The sequence below is a fragment of the Triticum urartu genome, chromosome 6A (genome assembly GCF_056163025.1).
Source record: "Triticum urartu cultivar PI428250 chromosome 6A, HENAU_Tu73, whole genome shotgun sequence".
In the NCBI taxonomy this organism is placed as follows: domain Eukaryota; kingdom Viridiplantae; phylum Streptophyta; class Magnoliopsida; order Poales; family Poaceae; genus Triticum; species Triticum urartu.
The window spans coordinates 174,248,565-174,273,042 of NC_141878.1; the positions used below are offsets into that span (position 1 = coordinate 174,248,565).

The following is a 24,478-nucleotide window of genomic DNA, read 5'->3' on the forward strand; positions in this document are numbered from 1 at the left end:
GAGTCCGAGCCTCTATGGTCAGTGTTGCGACTCTGCAACTCAACATGTCTCCCCCGGCCTCGGCAACATCACGCGGAGGTTAAGTCTTCAACATGAAAGTTCAGAGGCCGATTTGGAGTATATCAAGTTCAAGTTCAGGTTTCAACATGAAAGTTCAGATGCCGACTTGCCGGAAATGAAACATGTCAAACTTTCGACTAATAAAAACCACAAAAGGCTGATAGAAGTCATGACAGATATGAAATCCATAAAATCGATGGCATTATCCCAAGGACAGTCAGAGAATAAATCTTCAGCCCTCAAGGGTTCACAGTTACACTCACCCGCAAAAAAAAGGGGGTTCACAGTTACACTGACTAATGGGTGGGTAGATCAACCTCACGCGGCAGCCGATTTGCGCAGCTCGTTCTCGCCATGGGCAAAGTGGCATCTGTCGCCAAACGTGCACGATCCTTTCGTGAAGTTGTCGCACAGCTTGGTCTTGAAGTTGCTTCCCTGCCCACCGCCGCCGCCGCGGTGAGATCCTCCAGCCGGATGGCCAGCTTGGCCCCAGTGACTCCGGATATCTGCTTTGTGTTGACTCCACCCCGCCCGATGATGCCACCTACGAGGGATGCATCGACACTGACCTTGGCTGTGGAAGATGCCCCGAAGCCTGTTGGGGTGGTCATGGCAGGGCCGGGCATTGCCGGAGGTCCAAAGTGGCCGATGGGCCTTGTTCCCATACGGGGTGGCATGGAATTGTTGATGAACGTGTGCTTGCCGAGCTCCCTCTCACCATGTGCAAAGTGGCACTTGTCACCCCATTTGCATCCCTCCGCAGTGTTATACTTGTTGCACAATTTAGTCTTGACAGTTGGTGTAGGTTGGCCATCTGGAACAGCAGATTCTGCGGGCATTCTTCCTTGGGGATGTGCAAATGCTTGGCCACCCAGGTTGCTCATCTTTGCAACAGCCTGGTGGCCACCGGGGAAGTAATGGAGGAAATGGCAACCCTCACCAAAGGGGCAACCAGTAGTACTGTACAACGAGAATAAGATGTGGGTAAGTAACTTAATTAGCAAAACAATTCATTTAAGCACAACTGATATTGACTAGGAGGATTCAGACATGATAATTCATAAGCCACAAGGCTCATGAACATGATTACAGGTGTTGATAGCATCTGCAGAACAATAAACATTATAGGGCAAACTTTGCTGAACACAGGAGACATTGTGGACTACAATCCAAATGCATAGAAGAAAAGTTCTACAGTGACTGATGTTCTGATATAGAATGGACCTAATTACATTTTTGAATATTTGTTGATAATAATCATTTCTTGGTGTTGGCTCATTCTGCATCACCAAATCATAGGCAGTTTGGTGGACAAGAAACTATTAATGTGTCTTTCAGCAAAAGAAAAAATGAACAGTTCCATAGTCAACATTGTCAGTTTCGTCAAAGTACTTAAATACTGATGTTTGTTGAACGTCTATTTCAGGAAGGCTCTCTTACAGATCATAAGTTCAAATTTTGTTACTCCCTCATGATTAAGTATCACAAGCCTGTGATGCTTCAGTGACTCAACAAGAAACTGTTGATGGACATATAATTTTAAACCATACAGTAAAACTATTCATGCATGTACCAAATGTTCGAATAAATAGTATATATCAAGAAGGATATATGTGGCAGAATTTCAGGTGTCCAACTCATATATTCAATCTTCGTTTCTCTCAATTCGATAAGAGGTTGTATCATGGTATGGCTGGCTGGTTGTTCGTCTGAAAAGCAGTTACATATCCTTATACTGTTCTTGCACTCTCACATATTCAGAAGCGATTTTGCACAACACGTGCACATTCCAATTTTTACTCCAGTGGAAGTTCTTAGAGCATCTCCAATAGAAGATGCAGATTTGGAGATGTAAAAATTTACATATCCAAAAAGTGCCTTTTACATCTCCAAAAAAGAGACAGCTCCAACAGATGATGGAAATTGGTGATGTAAAAGTGCAATTCCAATAGATGATGCAATGTAAAACTAGAATTGGGGCAACTGAGCGGCCGCAGCCGAAACGCGGCGTTTGAATCGGGGCGGCGGCCGTGGGGCAAAAGCTATGCGACGGGGCGGCGGTGGGTGCAGGGGCTAGGCGGTGGCGGATGAGCGGCGGTGGAGCGGTGAAAAATGCGGTCGATTTGCAGCGCGCGGGCAGAGCGTGGTGCGGTGGTGGCTGGGCAGGTGCTTGGCGGTTGGTTGGTGGCTGGGTGGGTGCTTGGCGGTCGGGTGGTGGCTGCAGCGACGGCGGCGGGGACGAACTGGGCAGCAGCGGAAAATACGTCCGATTTGCGGCGTGCGAGCGGAGCGGCGATGCGGTGGTGGCTGGGCAGGTGCTTGGCGGTCGGGTGGTGGCTGCGACGACGGCGAAAACGGAGTGGCGGGGGTGGCGAATCAGGGCGGCGATTTGAGGCAGAGTGGCGGCGGAGGGGCGGCAGGGGTGGTAGATGTGTCGGGGGTTTGGTGCGACATATGCCAACAGATGGCTTATCATGGTGGGGGCGAGTAGAACGTCGCCGGTGCCTGAAAACGGGATGAGGCGAAGACATGCACGCCGGCGAATCTTACCCAGCTTCGGGGCTCTCCGGGGAGATAATACCCCTACTGCTGCTCTGGGGGGTCTCCGCATGATCACTATAGTCAAAGATTTACACGGTTGCTCCTTGAGCTGTGTATGGTGGTAGGAAAGGGCAAGGCTAGCTCTCTCCCTCTATCTGGTGAGGTATAGAACTACTGGGATCCAACCCTTTGCATGGGTGCCCTGGGGGGTTTATATAGGCCTACCCCCCAGGGGTACAATGGTAATGTGACTGGGTGCGGGCCCAGCCGTCAGTGTCTCCGACCTCCGACTTCTCCGCCGACTGCTGGGGCCCGCCGACTGGTGGGCCCCGCCGACTGTTCTGGTACGGAGCCGACAGGCCGCGTCCGCCGCAAGCGGGTCTTGCCGGCTGCTGATTACTGTAGTCGTGCTCCTGATGATGCAAGCTTGGTCATGGGGTCGTGGCAACAGCCCCGCCGCCTGGCGGGCGATCACTGTGGCCACTCCCCATCTCTTCTTGATTAATGGCGCGTGGGCCCAGGGGAGGGCTCGGCCGACTTCCCTTGGCCGACTCCCGTTGGGTCCGACTGGCGGTGCCCCCGCCGTCTCCCGAGGTCTCGCTGGCTGGTGGGCCCTACTGCCTCCAGGCCGTACAGACAAGCCGTCGTGGGCGCAGGACTAGGTACAGTGGTGCTGATGCCGGGGCCGGCTGGGCAACAGTGCCACACCGCGGGGAGATCTTCCCAAGTACGGCGCGCTGTAGCCATGCCTGCCCTTGGTAAGGGGCGGGGAGTGGGCTTTATTGTAGCCACGCCCCTGCCCCGTCCTTCTCGATGAGGTCACGGTTTGTTGGAGTCGCCGGCCGACTCCTCAAAGCCGGCTTCTCTGGAAGTCGTCCCTGGGACTCGGCCGTGAGCGGGCAGTCGGCCGCCTTGCCGTAGACTCGCCAGGAGGCGGCTCTTCGCCCTGTGGTCTTGAGGGGCGCAACCTGCCCCGATGTCTTGAAAGGTCGTGGGCCTCGGGTTGGCCTACCCGTGGCCCATTACTCCGACAAGATGGCCGGAGGTGGCGCATGCGGGCAGCGGCGGCAGTACCGCGGGTGAATCGGGGCGGCGGCGGCTGTGCGAGGGGCAGAGAGAGGAAGAACGGAAAGGAAATGAAGGGCAGTTGGCGGTTGGCACGCGACCACCGTCTTTATATTAGAGGTGGAGATGCAAATTTGCATCGTGAGGTGTTGTATTTTACATCTCCGAGAGGTGAAGATGTAATTTTTTTTTTTTGCATCTACATCATCTGTTGGAGGTGGGTTTTTGAAACTCAAAGATGCAAAGTTAGTTATCTTTGCATCTGGATCATCTATTGGAGATGCTCTTAAGCTTGGATTAGAGAGAACCCGTTGCGCAATCTTGCTTAAATGATTCGTTAGCAACAAACACTCTTTCACAGATAAGAGTAAAGTTTTAACGAAATACTAACAAGTACGCATAATAAATGTTACCAGGTGGAGTTCATTTTAAGTTGGACTATAACCTGAAAAATTTGGTGCATGGCTTCGATTTGCTTCCTACACCGGTTTGAAATGACTCCGATACTGTTCAATCAAATTAATTATGCGCGCCATGTCAATAAGCTGTTGATTAACTAATCGCATACAGTACCTGTTATTTTTGGAGCTGGAGTTGGACCACTCGGGATGCTCGTTTCTGCAACGGCCTGAGAGCCGCCCGGGATGTCGTGGATGAAGTGGCAGTTGGAACCAAAGCGGCAACCTGCGGTACTGCACGACAGGAAACAACATGCGGATAAGTAATTGAACCTGAACTAACGGAACAAGAAGGCAATCAGAACTGCATTGATGCCGAAGGTAATCAAATCATGTTTCTCTCTACCCCAAAACTGTGGAACAGTCGTCCTGCGGTAATTTTCAATTTTTCATTAATTAAGTATATGTACTACTACCTCCGTTTCAGTTTACAAGTCCTACGCGTATACCTAAGTTGTCAATTTTATCCCCTTAATATAAACTATATAACACAAAAATTATACCGTCTGAAAATAGAACATCTGAAGTTTATATTGATATATATTTTGTAATATATGACTTGTATTAGGTTGGTTAAATTGACGACCTAGAGATACGCGCACGCCCTGTCAACTGAGAGAGAGGTAGTACAAAGGATCAAAATAAAAGAAAATACAGTACTCGGACCATGTTGGCGCTGTCCCAGAAAGGGATTACCTGAAGAACCTGACGCATGGCTTGGATTTGCTTCCTGCGCCTGCTTCAAACGCCTCCGGCACTGTTACACCAAAACAATCGATCATCATGCGCTGCCAAGTTAATACGATAGCACAGTGCTCCCTCTGTAAAAAAACATTCTTATATTAGTTTACGGAGGAAGTACTATATACTGTACAGTATATGGAGAGGAAACGAGCAAGCCAGTTTCGTCTGCACTCACTCGGCTCGCTCACCTCGGTTTCGCCGAGGCAATTCCTGATCCCCTAGGCCTCCAGGTGCACCTCCAGCCGAGCGGGCAGCCAGAGTTTGGGAAGGAACCCACAGTGCCGCGTCATCGGGGTGCTTGGCCAAGTCGGCGTCGGCGGGCAGCAGCTTGCATGCCTCCAAGCTGCCGACGGCCAGCAGGAGCTCCCTCGAGTACGTCATCCTCTTCGTCCGCCTCGAGATGACGTCACTCCGCCCCTCCTCCTCCTCCCTTGCAACGATCGGCCGGTCAGATGAATCAATTGACAGACGGCCGTCGCTGTATGAACGAGCGTACCTCGGCGTGGCGACGGAGGGAGGAATAGCGGCATCATCACGAGGCGCCGAGGCCGAGCTCATCTCGCCGGCGGCGGGAACTCAGCCTAGTACGGCCGGGGCGGAGGGAGGCAAGTGGACGTGCGGCCGGCGGCGCCCCTCCTATGCTAGGGAGCTTTATACTATTAAAATGAACCCAGGAACGAGGCGTCGATTGTGACTTTCCCAGGCTTATTAATGTGCGAGCAGAGCTTCTTCAACTCCCCAGGCTTATTAATGTGCGAGCAGAGCACGAACGTTGAGATCGCAGACCAAGAGTCTGAGGGAAATCCTGTTGTTGGTCAGTGTTGCGACTCTGCAACTTAACATGTCTCCCCCGGCCTCGGCAACATCACGCAGAGGTTCAGGTTTCAACATGAAAGTTCAGGTCAGTCAGATACTTCAGGAAATGAACATGTCAAGCTTTCTACTAAGACCACAACAGGCTGATAAGAGTCATGACAGATATGAAATCCATAAAATCGATGGCATAATCTCAGGGACAGTCAGAAAATCCATCATCAGCCCTCAAGGTTCAGAGTTACACCGACTAATCGCTACTACAAATCACGTTGGGTGAGGTTGATCAACCTCACACGGCAGCCGACTTGCGCAGCTCGTTCTCGCCATGGGCAAAGTGGCATCTGTCGCCAAACGTGCACGATCCTTTCGTGAAGTTGTCGCACAGCTTGGTCTTGAAGTTGCTTCCCTGCCCACCGCCGCCGCCGCCGCGGTGAGATCCTCCAGCCGGGATCACGCCCGGCGGAGGAGCGTTGGCACCGCCACTGATCCTGAAGATCAACTCCCTGAGCATGGCGCTGGCGTTGTTGATCTGATCAAACGTGCCCTCGAGCTCAATGTTTTTCAAGGCCTCGTTCGATTCGTGGTCCCGGATGGCCAGCTTGGCCCCGGTGACCCGGGATATCTGCTTTGTGTTGACTCCGCCCCGCCCGATGATGGCGCCTGCGAGGGATGCATCGACGCTGACCTTGGCTGTGGAAGAAGCCCCGAAGCCTGCCGGGGTGGCCATGCCAGGGCTGGGCATTGCCGGAGGTCCAAAGTGACCAGTGGGCCTTGGTCCCATATGGGGTGGCATGGAGTTGTTGATGAACGTCTGCTTGCCGAGCTCCCTCTCACCATGTGCAAAGTGGCACTTGTCGCCCCATTTGCATCCCTCTGCAGTGTTATACTTGTTGCACAATTTAGTCTTGACAGTTGGTGTAGGGTGGCCATCTGGAACAGCAGATCCTGAGGGCATTCTTCCTTGGGGATGTGCAAATGCTTGGCCACCTAGGTTGCTCATCTTTGCAACAGCCTGGTGGCCACCGGGGAAGTAATGGAGGAAATGGCAACCCTCACCAAAGGGGCAACCAGCGGTACTGCACAATGAGAATAAGGTATGGGTAAGTAAATTAATTAGCAAAACAATTCATTTAAGCACAACTGATATTGACTAGGAGGATGCAGACATCAAAATTCATAAGCCAAAAGGCTCAGGAATATGATTACAGGTGTTGATAGCATCTGAAGAACAATAAACATCCTAGGGCAAACTTACAATCCAAATGGACAGAAGAGAAGTTCTACAGTGAATGATGTTCTGATATAGAGTGGAACTAATCTACATTTCGAATGTTTGTTGATAATAATCATTTCTCTGTGTTGGCTCATTCTGCATCACCAAATCAAATGCAGTTTGGCAGACAAGAAACTATTCATGTGTGTTTCGGCAAGAGAAAAAATTGAACAGTTCCATAGTCAACATTCTCTGTTATATGTGTCTTCATCAAAGTACTTAAATACTGATGTTTGTTGAACGTCTGTTTCAGGAAGGCTCTCTTACGGATCATAAGTACAAATTTTATTACTGCTTGTGATGCTTCAATGACTCAACAAGCAACTGTTGATGGACATATAATTTTAAACCATACAGTAAAACTATTCTTGCATGTACCAAATGTTAGAATAAATAGTATATATCAAGAAGGATATATGTGGCAGAATTTCAGGTGTCCAACTCATATATTCAATCTTCTTTTCTCTCAATTTGATAAGAGGCTGTATCATGATATTACTGGCAGAATTTCAAGTGTCCAACTCATATATTCAATCTTCTTTTCTCTCAATTCAACAAGAGGCTGTATCATATGATATTACTGGCTGGTTGTTCGTCTGAAAAGAAGTTACATATCCTTATACTGTTCTTGCACTTTCACATATTCAGAAGTGATTTTGCACAGCCCATGCACATTCCAATTTTTACTCCAGTGGAAGTTCTTAAGCTTGGATTAGGGAGAACCTGTCGCACAATCTTGCTTAAATGATTTGTTAGCAGCAAGCATTCTTTCAAGATAAAAGTAAAGTTTTAACAAAATAACAGGTATGCAGAATAAATGTTACCAGGTGGAGTTCATTTTAAGTTGGACTATAACCTGAAAAATTTGGTGCATGGCTTCGATTTGCTTCCTACGCCGGTTTGAAATGACTCCGATTCTGTTGAATCAAATTAATTATGCGCGCCAAGTTAATAAGCTGTTGATTAACTAATCGTGATGCATAAAAGGACATTAATAGGCTGTTGACTAATTGTACAATATAGTGCATTAGTCGAAGCATAGATTACTAGTAGGAACTCTTCAGCTTGAACTAGTATCCAGCACTCAGAGCCTCGCTCCAAACTCCAGGCGAATTGTTGAGTAGGGAGCGAGGGCATGCCAAGTATTAATGCGCAGAATACAGAAAAAAAGAGGCAGACAGCTCCAATCGAGCAAGGCAACAATACGCGGCATTTAATAGGCGAATATTCATGTGCTCGGGTAAAATTACTGATCCCCAACAAACCAGCATGCGGCGAATTGGCATATCGTAAGCAACGCGAGCTTCTGAATACCCCCAAAACCCAACCATGGAGAAGTACAGATCCCATCAGGCCACCGCACCACCTAGCTTCCCCCCAAAAAAAAATCCCAAAACCCTAACCTAGCAACAGAGCAACTCAGCGGCATTCCCCGGGAACACTAAGCCGGAAGCTTCACCGGACTACACAAGAAGGGCGCCCTAGAGAAGCCGCCGGGAAGGGTGATTTAGGGCAGGGCTCCACCCGACTCACCTCGCGTGCGCTTGCCTCCGACGGCGGCGCCGTCGGCCGTGCCCCTCTTGCGTCCGCCGCCTTCCATCGCTGCCTGCGCGCGCGCGGTAGCTCCGGCGAGCTTGGCTAGGGTTTGTGGCCTGTGAGTCGTGGCGGCGAGCAGGGACGGAGGGAGGCTACCGGAACGGCACGGCACGGTCGCTGAAGAGATCCGGACGGAGGAGTGAGGAAAGGCTTAAAAGGCTACCGGTCGGATAGGCTACGGGCGCGGTGTTGGGTCAGACGGCCGGCCCGGATGGGTCGAGAAGACATTTTAGTTGTTTTTTCCTCTCCATTTCGTGGTACTTAAATTTTGAGCGCGGTGTTGGGTCAAACGGCCGGGTCGGATGGTTCGAGAAGACATTTTAATATTATTTTTGTTTTTCTTCTCCTCTTCGTTTCTTTGTTTCGCGGTGCCTAAATTTTTGAAATCTAATCTGCCCACAATCATACTTCACTATGAAACGTGGGAGCTTGTCAAAATAACATAATTTCATGCAGAATGGCAGTGATATCCATTCACTTAATGTAAAAAATGAATTAGAAGGGTCGACACATTTCTACGAACAAATTATATCCGTTTCATAGAAATCTCTCATGTATTACTTCATGCATGCTACTTTCTTCCGCATTTGAAACCATTGACACTCCACCTTTTAGGTTGTCGTTCATTCACAAGCTCGTGGCCCGTTGCAAATGTGCCATGATATCACTCAGAACTTTGTCGTCAACCTCACCCCTCGGCTCATCCTTCACCACCCATCCCCTTTCATGCTCATGTGATCCCTCCAGCGGCTTCCCAGTCACCGTCTCCCATGAAGTTTCCACACCATCTTCTGCTCTCACCTTCTTTAATGCCCTGGCAGCCACCCCCCTCGTGTGGCGCCACTACTCCGTTTCGTGCAATGAAGATGAGGAACACTACATAAAATAGGACAGGGGTTGAACATGAGGCTGGATTTCCACATCCATATTTCTCCACACAACTGATACTATGTGAATGCTTACGGTGACGAGAATTATGACGTGGTGAGCAGTACCTCCTGAATGGCATTCTTGTGTCGGCGGAATGACAAGGAGCTTAGGGAGGGGGGAGCTCTTCATCGTTGGTTGTCGCTCTGTCGACGACGACGTACGCATGGGATTTCTTCCCCTTCACCATTGGTGATGTCACGGGGGAAGTGCCTAGCCGGTACAACAACTTCTTGGTCTTCGACTACCCACATGACTCATCTACCACATTTTAATCTGCGTTTTTTCTTGTTTTGTAAGGTGATCTTCATAGGGTATAGGATGATCATCCTTGATGATTATCAACATGGGTGCGCGGCAAGGGTGTTCACCAAGCATGACATCCAACACTCCAACCCATAGACATCTCCCAAGTATGCAAATTTCATTACCCCTTCAACACATTCAGCTTCCTCTCTTGCCCCCCTGGTTGGATCAAGATCGAATCCCTTCCTCCAAGCTGGCCATTTTATGCTCTTTTGTGTTTTGTGTTTTGTGTTTTGAGTTTTTTTGTGTGTTCACTTACTTAATTTCCCCATGTGGGTTCTTATGCTGAATCGACAAGGCGTACCTCTTTCCCAATGAAATGACGATGTCGAAGTTGCAACACAACACATGAGAACTGCAACAACCTTGAACCCATTGGATTTGTGATTGCTATGAGATGAAAGAGCATGAGGCCATGGATGGAGGAGGGAGGCGATGGGAGGTGGGCAGGCGCTCTGCGGCGAAAGCAGTGAACCCTAGCGAGTAGCGAGAGAGAGAAGAGGCGAGCAAGAAGTGTGCTCTCTGGACTGGGCTATCTCTGGGATAATTACACACCAATCTTAGGGCACACATGTAAGAGCATCTCCAACAGCCGCGCCAAACTAGTGTCGCGCCGCAAAATTGCCCGTTTTAGCGTGCGCGCAACCGGTATAGTTGCTCCAGCGGGCGCGCAAAAACAGCGCGCGCGGCATATGTAGTTTAGCGCGCGGGCCGAAACTCAATCGCGCGCCGCTTATTTGCTGCGCCCGCTCCCGCCCGCTGGACTCTCGCGCGCTCGCTCGCAACTCCCACCCCCCATCCAGCCGCGCCGCCGCCGCCCGCGCCACCCGACGACCGTCCCGGCGCTTCCCCGGCCTATCCCCGCGTCGCCGCGGCTTCTCCGCCCCCTCCCCCCCCCCCCTCCGTAGTCCCGCCGCCCCTCACGCGCGTCCATCCTCCGACAAACAGCTCTCGAGCGCTCGCTGCCGCTCGGCGCCCGCAAGGTGTTCGACAAAACGCCTACAAGGTATGTATTGCTCAAACTTCATGAATTTGGTGCATGTTGATTGTAGTTTTTGTAGCATAGTATTGAACACTGTAGATGAGTTCGTCGTATGATTCTTCCGAAGAAGAATTTGATATGGAAGAGGAGGAGGATCTTGCAATGATCCTAGCTATGCATATCAATAAAAAACCGAAGCACGGTGGTTTGGTTATGGGTCGGCAGAAAATTTGGAGAGATAGGATCGATGCCCATAACAGATTGATGAGGCACTATTTCATGGAGAATCCCACATACCCGGAGTCGTATTTTCGTCGTCGGTTTAGGATGAGCACCGACTTGTTCAGGCGCATTGCAGAGAAATTAGCGAGCCATGACCGGTTTTTTCAGCAAAAGAGAAATGCCGTCGGAGAGCTCGGGCATAGCACCTTTTCAGAAGGTGACAGCCGCTTTGCGTATGTTGGCATACGGTATCCCGGCTGATCTAGTTGATGATCACTTGGCTATGGGTGAGAGCCAAGCCATCATGTGTGTCAAGCGCTTCGCAGTCGGACTTGTGCAAGTGTTTGACGAGGAGTATTTGAGATCTCCCAATGCTGAAGACGCCACAAAGCTATTGGCGATGAACAAAGCTTGCGGCTTTCCTGGTATGCTTGGCTCAATATATTGCATGCATTGGAGTTGTGGGCATGGCATGGACGACAAAGAGCATGATTTCTGCGTTCGTCATACTATTTGTTGTGTTCATTGCACTATTTGTTGTGTTTATTGCACTATTTGTTGTACTGAACGATAAACTATTTGTTTGGGTTATAATAACGAAATTGAACTATTTATTGTTGATTTATTTTGTTTAGTTTGATCATTTTTGCTTCTATTTGAAATGTATATGTTGTTTGTGCGAGTCGCGCGCGCTGCATTTATTGCGTGCTGCTGGAGCGGCGCGCGCGCTGCATTTTAGCGTTGATGTTGGAGCCAGCGCTGGCGGCCGTGCAAAACCAGACGAACGGCGCACGGCAAACTAGTTTTTAGCACCACGGCTGTTGGAGATGCTCTAAGAAAGGGGCTTGAGAAATGCGGTAAGCCAGTCTGGACTTGCCTTTTTCTCATAGCGCATCATATTCGAGTTATTTTCAACTTCAATTGCCTGAGTCTGACCCAAAAGGCCGGAAAATACTGACCCTTAAATCACTGTAACCAATAATGGTTACAAATTACACCATTTTTCGATAGTATGCCACTTACAAACCGGTACGAGTCAACCAGGAAGAGTACAAAATATGTGTGGAACGCTAAATATCTTCATTGTGGTGACATAAAGAGAAGCGATTATTGAAAACAACACCAGGGCGATCCAACGCATAGCTGGCGATTCGCCACAGCAGTGTAAAAGCTCAATCATCTTTGAGCTTAGGCTTCTACTCTAGCATGCCTCTCGCAGAAAGATTTCAGCCTTTCAAGGCCATCCTCAAGAGATGGCAGGTCAATGGCGAAAGTGATCCGAACCCAATCCTTCATTCCCAGTGCAGTACCTGCAAAAAATTCATGTACATCAGGGAAGATTTGAGCAACGGAGTAGCAGCACAATTTTTTCCCAACTTTGTGTTGTTGCTGTGTACATTTGTTTTAGTTCTTGAGGAATTTCTTTCAGAATGAAGTTTTAGCTATATATGGCCTGCCAGAAAATTTGTGAATGGTGAAAGTGACTTCTAACATTCTTCAGTAAGTACTACCTCTGTTCATTTTTATAAGACGTTCTAGACATTCAGACATTGTTTAAAACAGTACAAAGCAAGCTGTCTGAAACGTCTTATAAAAACAAACGGAGGGACTACTATTTTTTGAACTCGGCGTTCTTTAGTAAATCCATTTAGTATAAATTTCATTTGCATTTTAGCATGTCTATGTCATAAAGATGGTAAAATAGCAGAGTTGTAATAGGGCAAAAAACCAACTCTTTAGAACGAGCTCCCAACCCATAATTGGGAAGGTAAGGTTGGTTTTGTAAATAATATCATGAAACTAGTAATATACTCCATCCTTTAGAAATGTATAATGCAGATAAACATTTTTAGGGTCATGCATGTCTGGTCCAGTTCATTAATTCTTTGTATATAATCTGGTCCTTCCTTGGTAAGTACATATTGTTAAGACTCTTGTATAATGAAACAGAGGGATTTTTCCAACAGAGGGAGCCGGTCTTGCAAACTAGAAAATCAACATATATACTTTTCTTGGTAACATAATCTTCTATTTATTCTTTGCACCTTATCAAATTGATACAACAACAAAAGAGTTTCAACATAATATAGAACTTCACCTGGTAAAACTATTACAGATTCTTCTTTTGCCAGCCTGCAGCAGAAATCTATATCATCAGAAAAGCCATCTAAGCAAGAGAGGTCCAACTTAGCCTGAAAAACAAGCATCAACTCAGAATTATATCCTCACTGGACTAGAATACAACTTAACCAGCTGATCTAGAGCATGTTAACCTGCGCATTTCCTTACCATCACAAACATTGATCCCTCCGGTTTGTGCGGACATGTAATGCCCCTGATGTCCTTTATTTTACCGTAACATAAATCTGCTGAGTTTCTTAATAAATCAAGAATTTTGTTGAAGTATTCTTCCTTTGTGTTGGCTATAATTTGAGGGACTGCTCCCTGTGATAAACAATTATTTAGAGTGTAAGACACTTGCTGGAAACCTATGGCGTGAGAGATAGACGTACATCGGTAAACCATATTATCTTAAACAACACGTGTGGAAATGAATAGATATTTATTCAAAAAGTGGAAATGATAAGGCATATATGTACCTGAATGAATGTTGCAGGATCACTTGTGATGTTAATATAGTTTTGAATTGACTGGTCAATCTGTTAGGAGAACAAAGATAAGTAACCAAGCCACACAACCGGGTGATAATATTAAGACTACCAACATGACCTTTCAGAAGGACTCGGTACACGTCGATAGCAAAAACTTTAGGAGGGTACACAGAAATTTCCGTAATTGTACTTCGAAACTCAGTTACCAACGAAACAACATGTAAGTATGGCACAGTATGTTGCTTTGAACTCGCCCAAAATTTCAAGCCAGTATGGCACAAAAACAACTCAAGTTTTGTTATCAACTAAACTGTTTTAGACAGGATGAAGCGCAAAATTTATATATAATGGATTGGCCATTCGCCACAGTCAGAATGCAAATACCAAAATAGAAGATGCATCCAATTGTAGATCAAATGGTCACCTTGGTTTCCTTTAAGATGCCATTTGGGTCACACGTTGCGATCCATCCAAGTCGCCAACCAGGCACAAGCCATCTTTTAGATATAGCTCCCAAGGTGATGACTGGGACCGTCTTGCCAAAAATGCCCATTGGTATAAAAGGCTTACTTCCAAATGCCAAGTGGTCGTATACCTCATCAGCAATTATCAATATGCCAAGTTCTCCTGCGGTTTCTGCAATCTGCTCATTGCAAATACATGTTGGGCAAACTGCATCAGATACAAAACAGTAGTGAACACACTGTAGACTTACTTACTTTTCTAGGAACATATACTCACTTGGGCCAAATGATCGTGTGAGTAGACACTCCCACAAGGGTTACTGGGATTGATGATGAGTATCGCAACCGTGTTCTCATCAGCGATAGCCTTCACAGACTCAAGGTCTGCCTCCCAGCCTCTTTCAGGGACGAGGTCGAAATATCGAACCTCTAGCTCGCTGAATGTGGTCCGTGACTCGTACATCGGAAACCCGGGTCTTGGGAGCAAGATGTTAGCCCCGGGCTGGGCAAGGACGGAGATCATGATCTCGATGGCTTGGACGCATCCGGAGGTCAGGTAGATATCATCTGGTGAAAGCTCATAAGGAAGGTCTCGAGACAGGTACTCTGCAATAGCACTGTGTTTTGGCAAACAGATATGAGATGCTCTGTCCTGGGATGGCAACTTTTGGATACAGATAATGTGATGTTGGCCAGCAAAATTTTGGACAAACTAAATGTTACAGGTTGAAAATTTATAAATGAACACCTCATGCCAATAAATTCAATTACTCGGATGAAACGTGTTCAAAAGAAGTAGTCCTAGATTAGTACGTAGGTTGTGTTGTTTTGTGCTACTCCTACTGCGAAATACATCAAACAGGGTAAGTGCATTTATGAGAACACTCCTAGGAGTATATTCCAGACGACTAGATAGTTTCCTTTCCTAGCCATACATGGAGCAGATTGAATCCTGGCCATACACCGATGCTGGTGGAGTAGCCGGCCCGTGGGCGGGTGGGTGGACGTGCTCACCTGCGCGCCTGGGGCACACCGACGGTGGGGGAGTAGCCGTTGTGCTTCCTGGAGCGGAGCGCGTCCACGACGGCGTCCTCGGCCTCCGGCGCGGTTCGGAAGCAGGCGGAGGAGGTGGGGTCGCCGTGGCCGAGCGGCACGACGGGGCGCGTCCCGGACGCGTCGACGGACGAGTTGAGACGGTTGAGAACCGAGCGGATGCTCATGCTGCCGGCGGCCGCCAGCGGCGTGCCGGCCGTTGGCCGGAAGAAACGCCATCGGGATGGGGTCACGCCGACGCCGACGCCGTCGTCCCCGCGGCGGCTGCTGCCGCCGTTGTTCGCCATTCTCTGTGTGGCCGTACGTGTCTCTTGGTTGCTTGCCAGTGTATTTTGTTCAAGGGATTCCTATTTCCTTGTTAGGTTACTCCTTCTTGGCATTTAGTGCTACTGTCAGTGTTTTTTAACTCTATTTGTTTCAAGGCAACCAGCTTCGTAATGGACAGAGCATCGGACACAGGGACGGAGCCAGAATTTGAGCATAGGGAGGACGAAGACAACGGCATAAGATTTTTTTTTCTTAGGTTAACACCTTTACACTAATTTCACAATAGAACTAACCCGCCTCTTGCAATGATAAAAGGACAATGGTATATAGCAAACTAATACTCCTATAAAGACAACGACACAAGAGATGTAGATTCATGAAATTTTATTAGTGGCATAATTGTTTGATTAGGAGTTTGCATAAGAACTAAATTATGTTCCGGCTATTACCTTGGTTCTTGAAATCCCCATATTCATCTTTCCTTCGAAGGGAGATGATTTGGACAGTAACCACCTGATGCAATCAATAGAGAAAAATTATTAAATATCATGTATTATGAAATTCTAAATGTTCAAAATTAAATACTTCTTGCCTACACCATGGCATCAATTGAAGTGTTGCACATCGTCTGCAGTAGCATCATATTCCGACAGTTGAGAGCTTGAATCAACTGGGTTTAAAAAATATGAATTGATTCTGCTCTCTTCCTCTTCACATCTACACAAGCACAAATGATAACTAAAAATGACATAATTTGATTCTTAATGCCTACCGTGTATGATTATTCTTCAATAATTTGTAAAGCCACGAACTAATCTGATGCGAAATAAAATACCTTTTCCCCTCATGTTGTTGCCGCACATCCATGCGTCCGGCTTGCCGGCAACCTGTCCGTGGTCCGCTGATCGACGCATGTCTGTCCTGGCGTCCCCTTCCCTTCTCCGTTTCTAGATGGCGGCGCAACAGCGCGAGCGCGATGGACAGATCCGATCGCAGGAGGCCTATAGTTCATGGCGGCTTGGAAAGGGAGATATTAGCAGCGATAGACATGTTTTTTTAGATCTGTCCCCGCGTAGTGGCTGCAACTAACAAGCCACTTTGCCTTCCACGATGGCCTTTTTCTATCGAAGAGACCACGATGGGCTGCATAGCATTCTTCTTTACGTGGACTTTGTGTTTTTAACTTGCAAATGGACTATATATGGGCTCAGGCTTCACGTTAATAAAAAGGCCCAAGAGGCATAGGGGGGGCGAACGAGCTACGATCAAGTGCGCACGTGATTTTTTTTAGCGAACAAGCCATCGCTGTCAAGGGACGAGGCGATCGTTGGGGGGGGGGGGTCTCGCCCCCCCTCGTCCCCCCCTAGATTCGTCCCTGATCGGACACCGGGTAATACAACCAACTTGTTATTTGATTCTCGACGATGGTCAATGGCGGAAGCAGCTTCGGTGCCTTAAAAGTATATGCCCTTTGGGTCATTGACATGTGGGCCAGCCACCTGTTGAGTTCATATGTCATAGACACAAAGGTAGGTGTCTTAAGGCACCGAAGTATCGTTCGTTAATGGGTACAAGTCTTCACCAGTCATTCAGTTGGTGTCAACAAGGCCTCCATGTATGGATTGAGTACGAGGGTATGCGGATAGTCCGGGCATATGAGGACAACGTAAGGGGTCCAATTTAATACCCCAAACCTCATACTTGTGACTTGACAAAGCGTGTGGACCGGTGTTAGGATTCATTCTTCAGTGAGAGTGAGCGCAAACCATGTCACGACAAAATTCCCTTTTTCGTCCTCGTCCATTGAATCAAGGCCTCACCTCCACCTCCCCTCCACATATTCTTCCTCCCAGGAAACAAACACCATGTTGTATAGTCTTCACCTTAATCGTTGCAGTGCTTTTTCCATTAGATCCCTTTCCCACATGGATCGATTTCATGAATAAACCAGTGGGGACTGGGATGGCACTCCGAGATTCTGTGGGATCGTCTATCTTCGTTGCATGCAGGTACCTCTTCGGCTGTGCAGACGCGGTGGACGCGGAGTTGGCAGCAACGGAGGAAGGCCTTGCCCTTGCCCTACATTGGTCACCCCTGCCGTTGACGTTGGAGACCGATAGTTCTGAAGAGGTCACTTTGGTGAATCCATCTACGCCCAACACATCTCGATATTCATCTAGGGTTCAGGTTATTCGAGAACATATCGAGGAAAGAGATGTATCTATTATTAAGATAAACCGCGAAGCCAACTCTGTGAGTCATGGCTTAGCGAAGCTAGGTAGAGAGCAGGTGAAAACTGCAGTGTGGCTTCGTAATTTTAAAGGAAATATGCCCTAGAGACAATAATAAAGTTGTTATTTATATTTCCTTATATCATGATAAATGTTTATTATTCATGCTAGAATTGTATTAACCGAAAACTTAGTACATGTGTGAATACATAGACAAAACAGAGTGTCCCTAGTATGCCTCTACTTGACTAGTTCATTAATCAAAGATGGTTAAGTTTCCTGACGATAGACATGTGTTGTCATTTGATGAACGGGATCACATAATTAGAAAATAATGTGATGGACAAGACCCATCCGTTAGCTTAGCATAATGATTGCTTAGTTTTATTGCTATTGCTTTCTTCATGACTTATACATGTTCCTATCACTATGAGATTATGCAACTTCCGAATACCAGAGGAACACCTTGTGTGCTATCAAACGTCACAACATAACCGGGTGATTATAAAGATGCTCTACAGGTGTCTCCGAAGGTGTTTGTTGAGTTGGCATAGATTAAGATTAGGATTTGTCACTATGAGTATCGGAGAGGTATCTCTGGGCCCTCTCGGTAATGCATATCACTATAAGCCTTGCAAGCAATGTGACTAATGAGTTAGTTGCGGGATGATGCATTACGGAACGAGTAAAGAGACTTATCGGTAACGATATTGAACTAGGTATGAGGATACCGATGATCGAATCTCGGGCAAGTAACATACCGATGACAAAGGGAATTACGTATGTTGTTATGCGGTTTGACCGATAAAGATCTTCGTAGAATATGTAGGAACCAACATGAGCATGCAGGTTATTGGTTATTGACCGGAGATGAGTCTCGGTCATGTCTACATAGTTCTTGAACCCGTAGGGTCCGCACGCTTAACGTTCGATGACGATTTGTATTATGAGTTATGTGTTTTGGTGACCGAAGTTTGTTCGGAGTCCCGGATGAGATCACGGACATGACGAGGAGTCTCGAAATGGTTGAGAGGTAAAGATTCATATATTGGAAGGTTATATACGGACACCGGAATGGTTCCGATAAGGTTCAGGGATTTTTCGGAGTACCGGGAGGCTATCGGAACCCCCCAGGAAAGTTAATGGGCCTAATGGGCCATAGTGTAGGAGAGGAGGCAGGCCACGGAAGGAGGCGCGCGCCCCCCCTTGCCCAATCCGAATTGGACAAGGGGAGGGCCCCCCTCTTTCCTTCTCCCTCTCCCTCCTTTCCCCTTTCCCCCTCTCGGTTGGAAGGAAAGGGGGTCCGAATCCTACTAGGAACGGAGTCCTAGTAGGACTCCCCCCTCATGGCGCGCCACCCCTGGCCATCCACCTCCTCCCCCCTCCTTTATATATGGGGGCGGGGGGCGCTCCAAAGGGACACCAAGATTTCTCTTAGCCGTGTGCGGTGCCCCCCTCCACAGTTTACTCCTCCAGTCATAGCGTCGTAGTGCTTAGGCGAAGCCCTGCGCAGATCACATCACCATCACCGTCACCACGCTGTCGTGCTGTTGGAACTCTCCCTCGACCCTCTACTATATCAAGAGCTCGAGGGACGTCATTGAGCTGAACGTGTGCTGAACATGGAGGTGTCGTATATTCGGTACTTGGATCGGTTGGATCGTGAAGACGTTCGACTACATCAACCGCGTTAACCTAACACTTTCACTTTTAGTCTACGAGGGTACGTGGACACACTCTCCCCCTCTCGTTGCTATGCATCTCCTAGATAGATCTTGCGTGATCGTAGGAATTTTTTTTTGAAATTGCATGCTATGTTCCCCAACAGTGGCATCCGAGCCAGGTCTATCTGTAGATGATATGCACGAGTAGAACACAAAGAGTTGTGGGCGATAATAGTCATACTGCTTACCACCAACGTCTTACTTTGATTTTGCGGTATTGTTGGATGATGCGGCCCGGACCGACATTACATGATCGCATTCATGAGACTGGTTCTACCGATGTGCTTTGCACACAGGTGGCTGGCAGGTGTCTGTTTCTCCAACTTTAGTTGAATCGAGTTTGACTACGGCCGGTCCTTGTTGAAGGTTAAAATAACACACTTGATGAAAAATCGTTGTGGTTTTGATGCGTAGGTAAGAACAGTTCTTGCTAGAGCCCGTAGCGGCCACATAAAACTTGCAACAACAAAGTAGAGGACGTCTAACTTGTTTTTGCAGGGCATGTTGTGATGATATGGTCAAGACGTGATGCGATATAAATTGTTGTATGAGATGATCATGTTTTGTAACAGTTGTCGGCAACTGGCAGGAGCCATATGGTTGTCGCTTTATTATATGAAATGCAATCGCCATGTAATTGCTTTACTTTATCACTAAGAGGTAGCGATAGTCGTAGAAGAAATAGTTGGCGAGACGACAACGATGCTACAATGGAGATCAAGGTGTCAAGCCGGTGATGATGGAGATCATGACGGTGCTTTGGAGATGGAGATCAAAGGCACAAGATGATGATGGCCATATCATGTCACATATTTTTGATTGCATGTGATGTTTATCCTTTATGCATCTTATTTTGCTTAGTACGACGGTAGCATTATAAGATGATCCCTCACTAAATTTCAAGGTATAAGTGTTCTCCCTGAGTATGCACCATTGCTATAGTTCGTCGTGCCGATACACCACGTGGTGATCGGATGTGATAAGCTCTACATTCACATACAATGCGTGCAAGCCAGTTTTGCACATGCAGAATACTCGGGTTAAACTTGACAAGCCTAGCATATGCAGATATGGCCTCGAAACACGGAGACCGAAATGTTGAACGTGAATCATATAGTAGATATGATCAAGATAGTGATGTTCACCATTGAAAACTACTCCATCTCACGTGATGATCGGACATGGTTTAGTTGATATGGATCATGTGATCATTTAGATGACTAGAGGGATGTCTATGTAAGTGGGAGTTCTTTAGTAATATGATTAATTGAACTTTAATTTATCATGAACTTAGTATCAAGCTACTCGGCAAGACGGCATACGAGCTCCTCACCGGTAACAAACCCCAAGTTGGATACTTTCGAGTATTCGGCTCAAAGTGCTACATTCTTGATAAGCATAGTCGTTCTAAATTTGCTCCTAAGTCTCATGAAGGTTTCCTACTTGGTTATGGCTCAAACTCTCACACATACCGTGTCTACAACAATTTCACCCGAAAGGTTGAAGAAACGGTAGATGTGAAGTTTGATGAATCTAACGGCTCGCAAGTAGAGCAATTGCCAATTGATGTAGGATACAAAGATCCCTCGGAAGCAATCCAAGACTTGTCTATTGGCAAGATTCGTCCAATGGAGATAAAGGAGAGTACCTCGTCCATCCAAGTGGAAGCTTCTACCTCACGACAAGGTGAACCAAGAGTTGATACGGAAGCATCCATGAGTGGGACACACCAAGATGAAGAAAACGAGGAAGTGCACCAAGACGAACGTCAACAACCTCCTTCTCCACCACGACAAGAGAACGACAACGCTAACAATGAAGAAGGCCAAGAAGAAGAACAAGATGAAGAAGATGCTCAACCAAGACCCAAGCAAAAGCTTTCACGAGTTCGAGTAAGAATTGCTAAAGATCATCCTGTGGAGCAAATCTACAATGATATCCAAACCGGGAGAATCACTCGCTCTAAAACTCGTTTGGCTAACTTTTGTGAACATTACTCATTCATCTCTAACATTGAACCTATGAAGGTTGAAGAAGCATTGGAGGATCCGGACTGGATAAACCCTATGCATGAAGAGCTACACAACTTTGAGAGAAATCAAGTGTGGACATTGGTCGAGAAGCCCGACAACAACCACAACATCATCGGTACCAAATGGGTGTCCCACAACAAGCAAGATGAAGATGGACAAGTGGTTCGCAACAAAGCACGTCTCGTCGCCCAAGGCTACACACAAGTCGAAGGTATGGACTATGGTGAGACATATGCTCCCGTTCCTAGACTTGAGTCCATTCGCATCTTACTTGCTTATGCTAATCACCATGATATCACTTTATACCAAATGGACATTAAAAGTGCTTTTCTAAATGGTGAAATTGAGGAGGAAGTTTATGTTAAGCAACCTCTCGGCTTTGTCAATCCTAAGAAACCTAATCATGTCTACAAACTTCACAAAGCCCTTTATGGTCTTAAACAAGCTCCTAGAGCATGGTATAAATGCTTGACCAAGTTCCTTATTGAAAAAGGCTTTGAAATTGGAAAAATAGATTCTACTCTTTTTACTAAAAGGGTTAATGGAGAACTATTTGTATGCCAAATTTATGTCGATGATATTATATTTGGATCAACTAACCCTCATTTTAGTGAAAAGTTTGGGAAGCTAATGTCGGAGAAGTTTGAGATGTCTATGATTAGTGAACTCAAATTCTTTCTTGGTTTGCAAATCAAGCAAACTAAGGAAGGCACCTTTGTCTCTCAAACGAAGTACACCAAGGGCTTATTCAAGAAGTTCAATATGCAAGAATGCAAAGGTATGACTACACCCATGCCTACTAGTGGACATCTTGATTTGACCAAAGATGGTGAACCGGTTGATCAAAAAGTTTACCGCTCTATGATTGGTTCATTGTTATATCTATGTGCTTCACGTCCCGATATCATGCTAAGTGTGTGCATGTGTGCACGATATCAAGATGCTCCTAAGGAATGTCATCTTAAGGCCATGAAGAGGATAGTGAGATACTTAATACATACACCAAATTTTGGCATTTGGTATCCAAAGGGGGCTTCCTTTGATCTTGTTGGCTACTCCGACTCGGACTATGCTGGTGACAAGGTTGATAGAAACTCCACCTCGGGTACTTGTAAATTCCTTGGTAGATCTCTTGTGTCTTGGTCTTCCAAGAAACAAAACTCGGTATCCTTATCCACCGCCGAAGCGGAATACATTGCCGCTGGTTCATGTTGTGCTCAATTACTTTGGATGACCCAAACTCTTAAAGATTATGGGATATATGTGAAACATGTTCCATTACTTTGTGACAATGAAAGTTCTATCAAGATTGCTCACAATCCCGTGAAACACTCTCGAACTAAGCATATTGAAGTTCGTCATCATTTCATTCGAGATCACGTTGCTAAGGGTGACATAAACCTTAAGCATGTTCACACCGATAAGCAATTAGTGGATATATTCACTAAACCACTTGATGAGAAAGTGTTTTGCAGGTTAAGAGGTGAATTGAACATCATTGATGCTTCAAACCTGGAGTAGGAACTCCATTGGATACATGCAAGACTTGAGCTTACGACTAATCACTTGATATTTCTCCTATGATGATTATCTTATGTCTTGAAAATTTGCATCTTGCATGTTATCTAACCCTTGTAGGTACTTGGATGAATCTAATTCTATGAGATTGCAACTCACTCACATCTTGAGCAATCTCTACATCACCAAGTCTCTACACAATGGTGGTTGATGACAAGGAAGCATGAAACCTTTCAAACATATCCTTTGACAAATTCTATGTTGAGCTTCATGATTGTAATGTTGGATACACAAGTGCTATTCCTTGCAAAAACTAACCCATGTAGGTAGATGAACTCAAAATCCAAAGGGTGCTCCCAACTCTTGATGGGCTACATCAAGTCATCAACCTTGAGCAACCCACACAAGTTCAACTACATGATCAAGATCAACACCGCCACCCAAGGTATGTTATTCCATCTTAGAGTAGCTTTACTCCAAGTCATGAGTCAAAGCAACTCGACAAGATGTGAATACATCAAGATACTTAAACGAAAAATGGTAACCCCATTTTGAGCTTAAACGATGAGTACGACCTATGATCAAGTGATCTCACTTGACTCCTAAGTCAATATACTCTAACATAGGTGACTTTGTCACCGCCCAACTCTAGATGAAGTTCTCTTGTGTTCTTTTCTGTGTTCTTGCATTTGTCTCATGCATATTTGTTTCCCCTTTCAAAAAAAAACTTCATCTAGATCTTTTAGCTTCTTTTCTTTGCTTTTTGTTCTGCATTTTCTGCATCCAATTCATTGCAAATCTTTGTGAGATCTTATTTGTCCAGTGAGCTGAGGTGACAAGTGTTTTTCTCTGTGATGAACTTGGTTCCACCGGTTTCATGTCTCCGGTCTAGCCAAAGATTTTCGGAGCAACCGAAGCATACAACTCGGTGACACCGATTTCACTACAGGAAAAACATTTTGCCATTTATTCTTGCTTTATTCTTGATCCAGATCCACTCAATGAATCTTGTCCTCTGCAAGCATCACATTTACCTTAATGCTTTGTACTGTGATTCAAGGACCGAACCCATTCACAACAAATTCCAGAAGACCCTTCTTGGAAATTGATGTCAAAGGGGGAGAGAGAGATCACATCAAAGCTTAATCATATCTCTAGGGGGAGAGATCTCTAGGGGGAGGGAATACTCCAGGAAAGAGTAATCTTCAAGGATCCCAGATGCTTGATGTTCAAGAGGAGAGATGCCACATGTCTTCTTGGGGAAAGACATGTTCATATGTGCTTATGTGCATTAGCTCTGTTCATTTGTTTCTTTGAGCTCTGTTTTTCTGTTCCCTATCTTCTCCCAGTATCCCATGCTAGATTCAGGGGGAGCAATACATCCAAGGGAAAGAAATTTATTAAATTCATTTCATATCTTTCTCTTTGGGGACATGTCAATATCTATCGTGGTACTCTGTACTCACTCTACATGTCATTCCAGTCTTGGTACTCTTGTGGGTTCTTTTGTTTGCTCTAGCTAGTGGGTGCATCTGTGTTATCTAACCTTGTTTACGCAGGCTCATCCCATCCTAGCCAACTCAAGA

At 46.4% G+C, this 24,478-nt stretch overlaps 2 protein-coding genes and 1 pseudogene across 3 annotated transcripts; all 3 read right to left on the reverse strand.

Annotated features, from left to right (window-relative positions):
• Nucleotides 1-176: 176 nt before the first annotated feature.
• Nucleotides 177-5,678, reverse strand: LOC125517632 (zinc finger CCCH domain-containing protein 14-like; annotated as a pseudogene). The gene is made up of 5 exons (XR_015607802.1): nt 5,057-5,678; nt 4,821-4,881; nt 4,240-4,358; nt 4,112-4,172; nt 177-1,020 (listed from the first exon to the last, which is right to left on the reverse strand). The product of XR_015607802.1 is annotated as a zinc finger CCCH domain-containing protein 14-like (transcript).
• A 153-nt stretch (nt 5,679-5,831) lies between these two features.
• Nucleotides 5,832-8,747, reverse strand: LOC125517633 (zinc finger CCCH domain-containing protein 14). The gene is made up of 3 exons (XM_048682838.2): nt 8,491-8,747; nt 7,814-7,874; nt 5,832-6,760 (listed from the first exon to the last, which is right to left on the reverse strand). Exons 1-3 carry the CDS (start codon nt 8,555-8,557, stop codon nt 5,974-5,976), a joined length of 915 nt encoding a protein of 304 aa, XP_048538795.1. The 5' UTR covers nt 8,558-8,747; the 3' UTR covers nt 5,832-5,973.
• Nucleotides 8,748-11,911: 3,164 nt separating this feature from the next.
• Nucleotides 11,912-15,474, reverse strand: LOC125517634 (nicotianamine aminotransferase 1). Its single transcript, XM_048682840.2, has 7 exons — nt 15,081-15,474; nt 14,344-14,683; nt 14,027-14,245; nt 13,591-13,650; nt 13,280-13,435; nt 13,089-13,182; nt 11,912-12,300 (listed from the first exon to the last, which is right to left on the reverse strand). The coding sequence occupies exons 1-7, from the start codon at nt 15,404-15,406 to the stop codon at nt 12,179-12,181; spliced, it is 1,317 nt and encodes a 438-aa protein (XP_048538797.1). The 5' UTR covers nt 15,407-15,474; the 3' UTR covers nt 11,912-12,178.
• Nucleotides 15,475-24,478: the final 9,004 nt, after the last annotated feature.

Bases quoted from the DNA above. Each gene is read 5' to 3' on its own strand.
- LOC125517633 (XM_048682838.2), bottom strand. From the start codon at position 8,557: ATGGAAGGCGGCGGACGCAAGAGGGGCACGGCCGACGGCGCCGCCGTC. The intron at 7,875-8,490 runs GTGAGTCGGGTG...TTGATTCAACAG, and splicing joins CGGAGGCAAGCGCACGCGAG to AATCGGAGTCATTTCAAACC. The intron at 6,761-7,813 runs GTTATAGTCCAA...CTCATTGTGCAG, and splicing joins CCATGCACCAAATTTTTCAG to TACCGCTGGTTGCCCCTTTG.
- LOC125517634 (XM_048682840.2), bottom strand. From the start codon at position 15,406: ATGGCGAACAACGGCGGCAGCAGCCGCCGCGGGGACGACGGCGTCGGC. The intron at 14,684-15,080 runs GTGAGCACGTCC...GCCAAAACACAG, and splicing joins GGTGTGCCCCAGGCGCGCAG to TGCTATTGCAGAGTACCTGT. The intron at 14,246-14,343 runs GTGAGTATATGT...TGCAATGAGCAG, and splicing joins CACACGATCATTTGGCCCAA to ATTGCAGAAACCGCAGGAGA.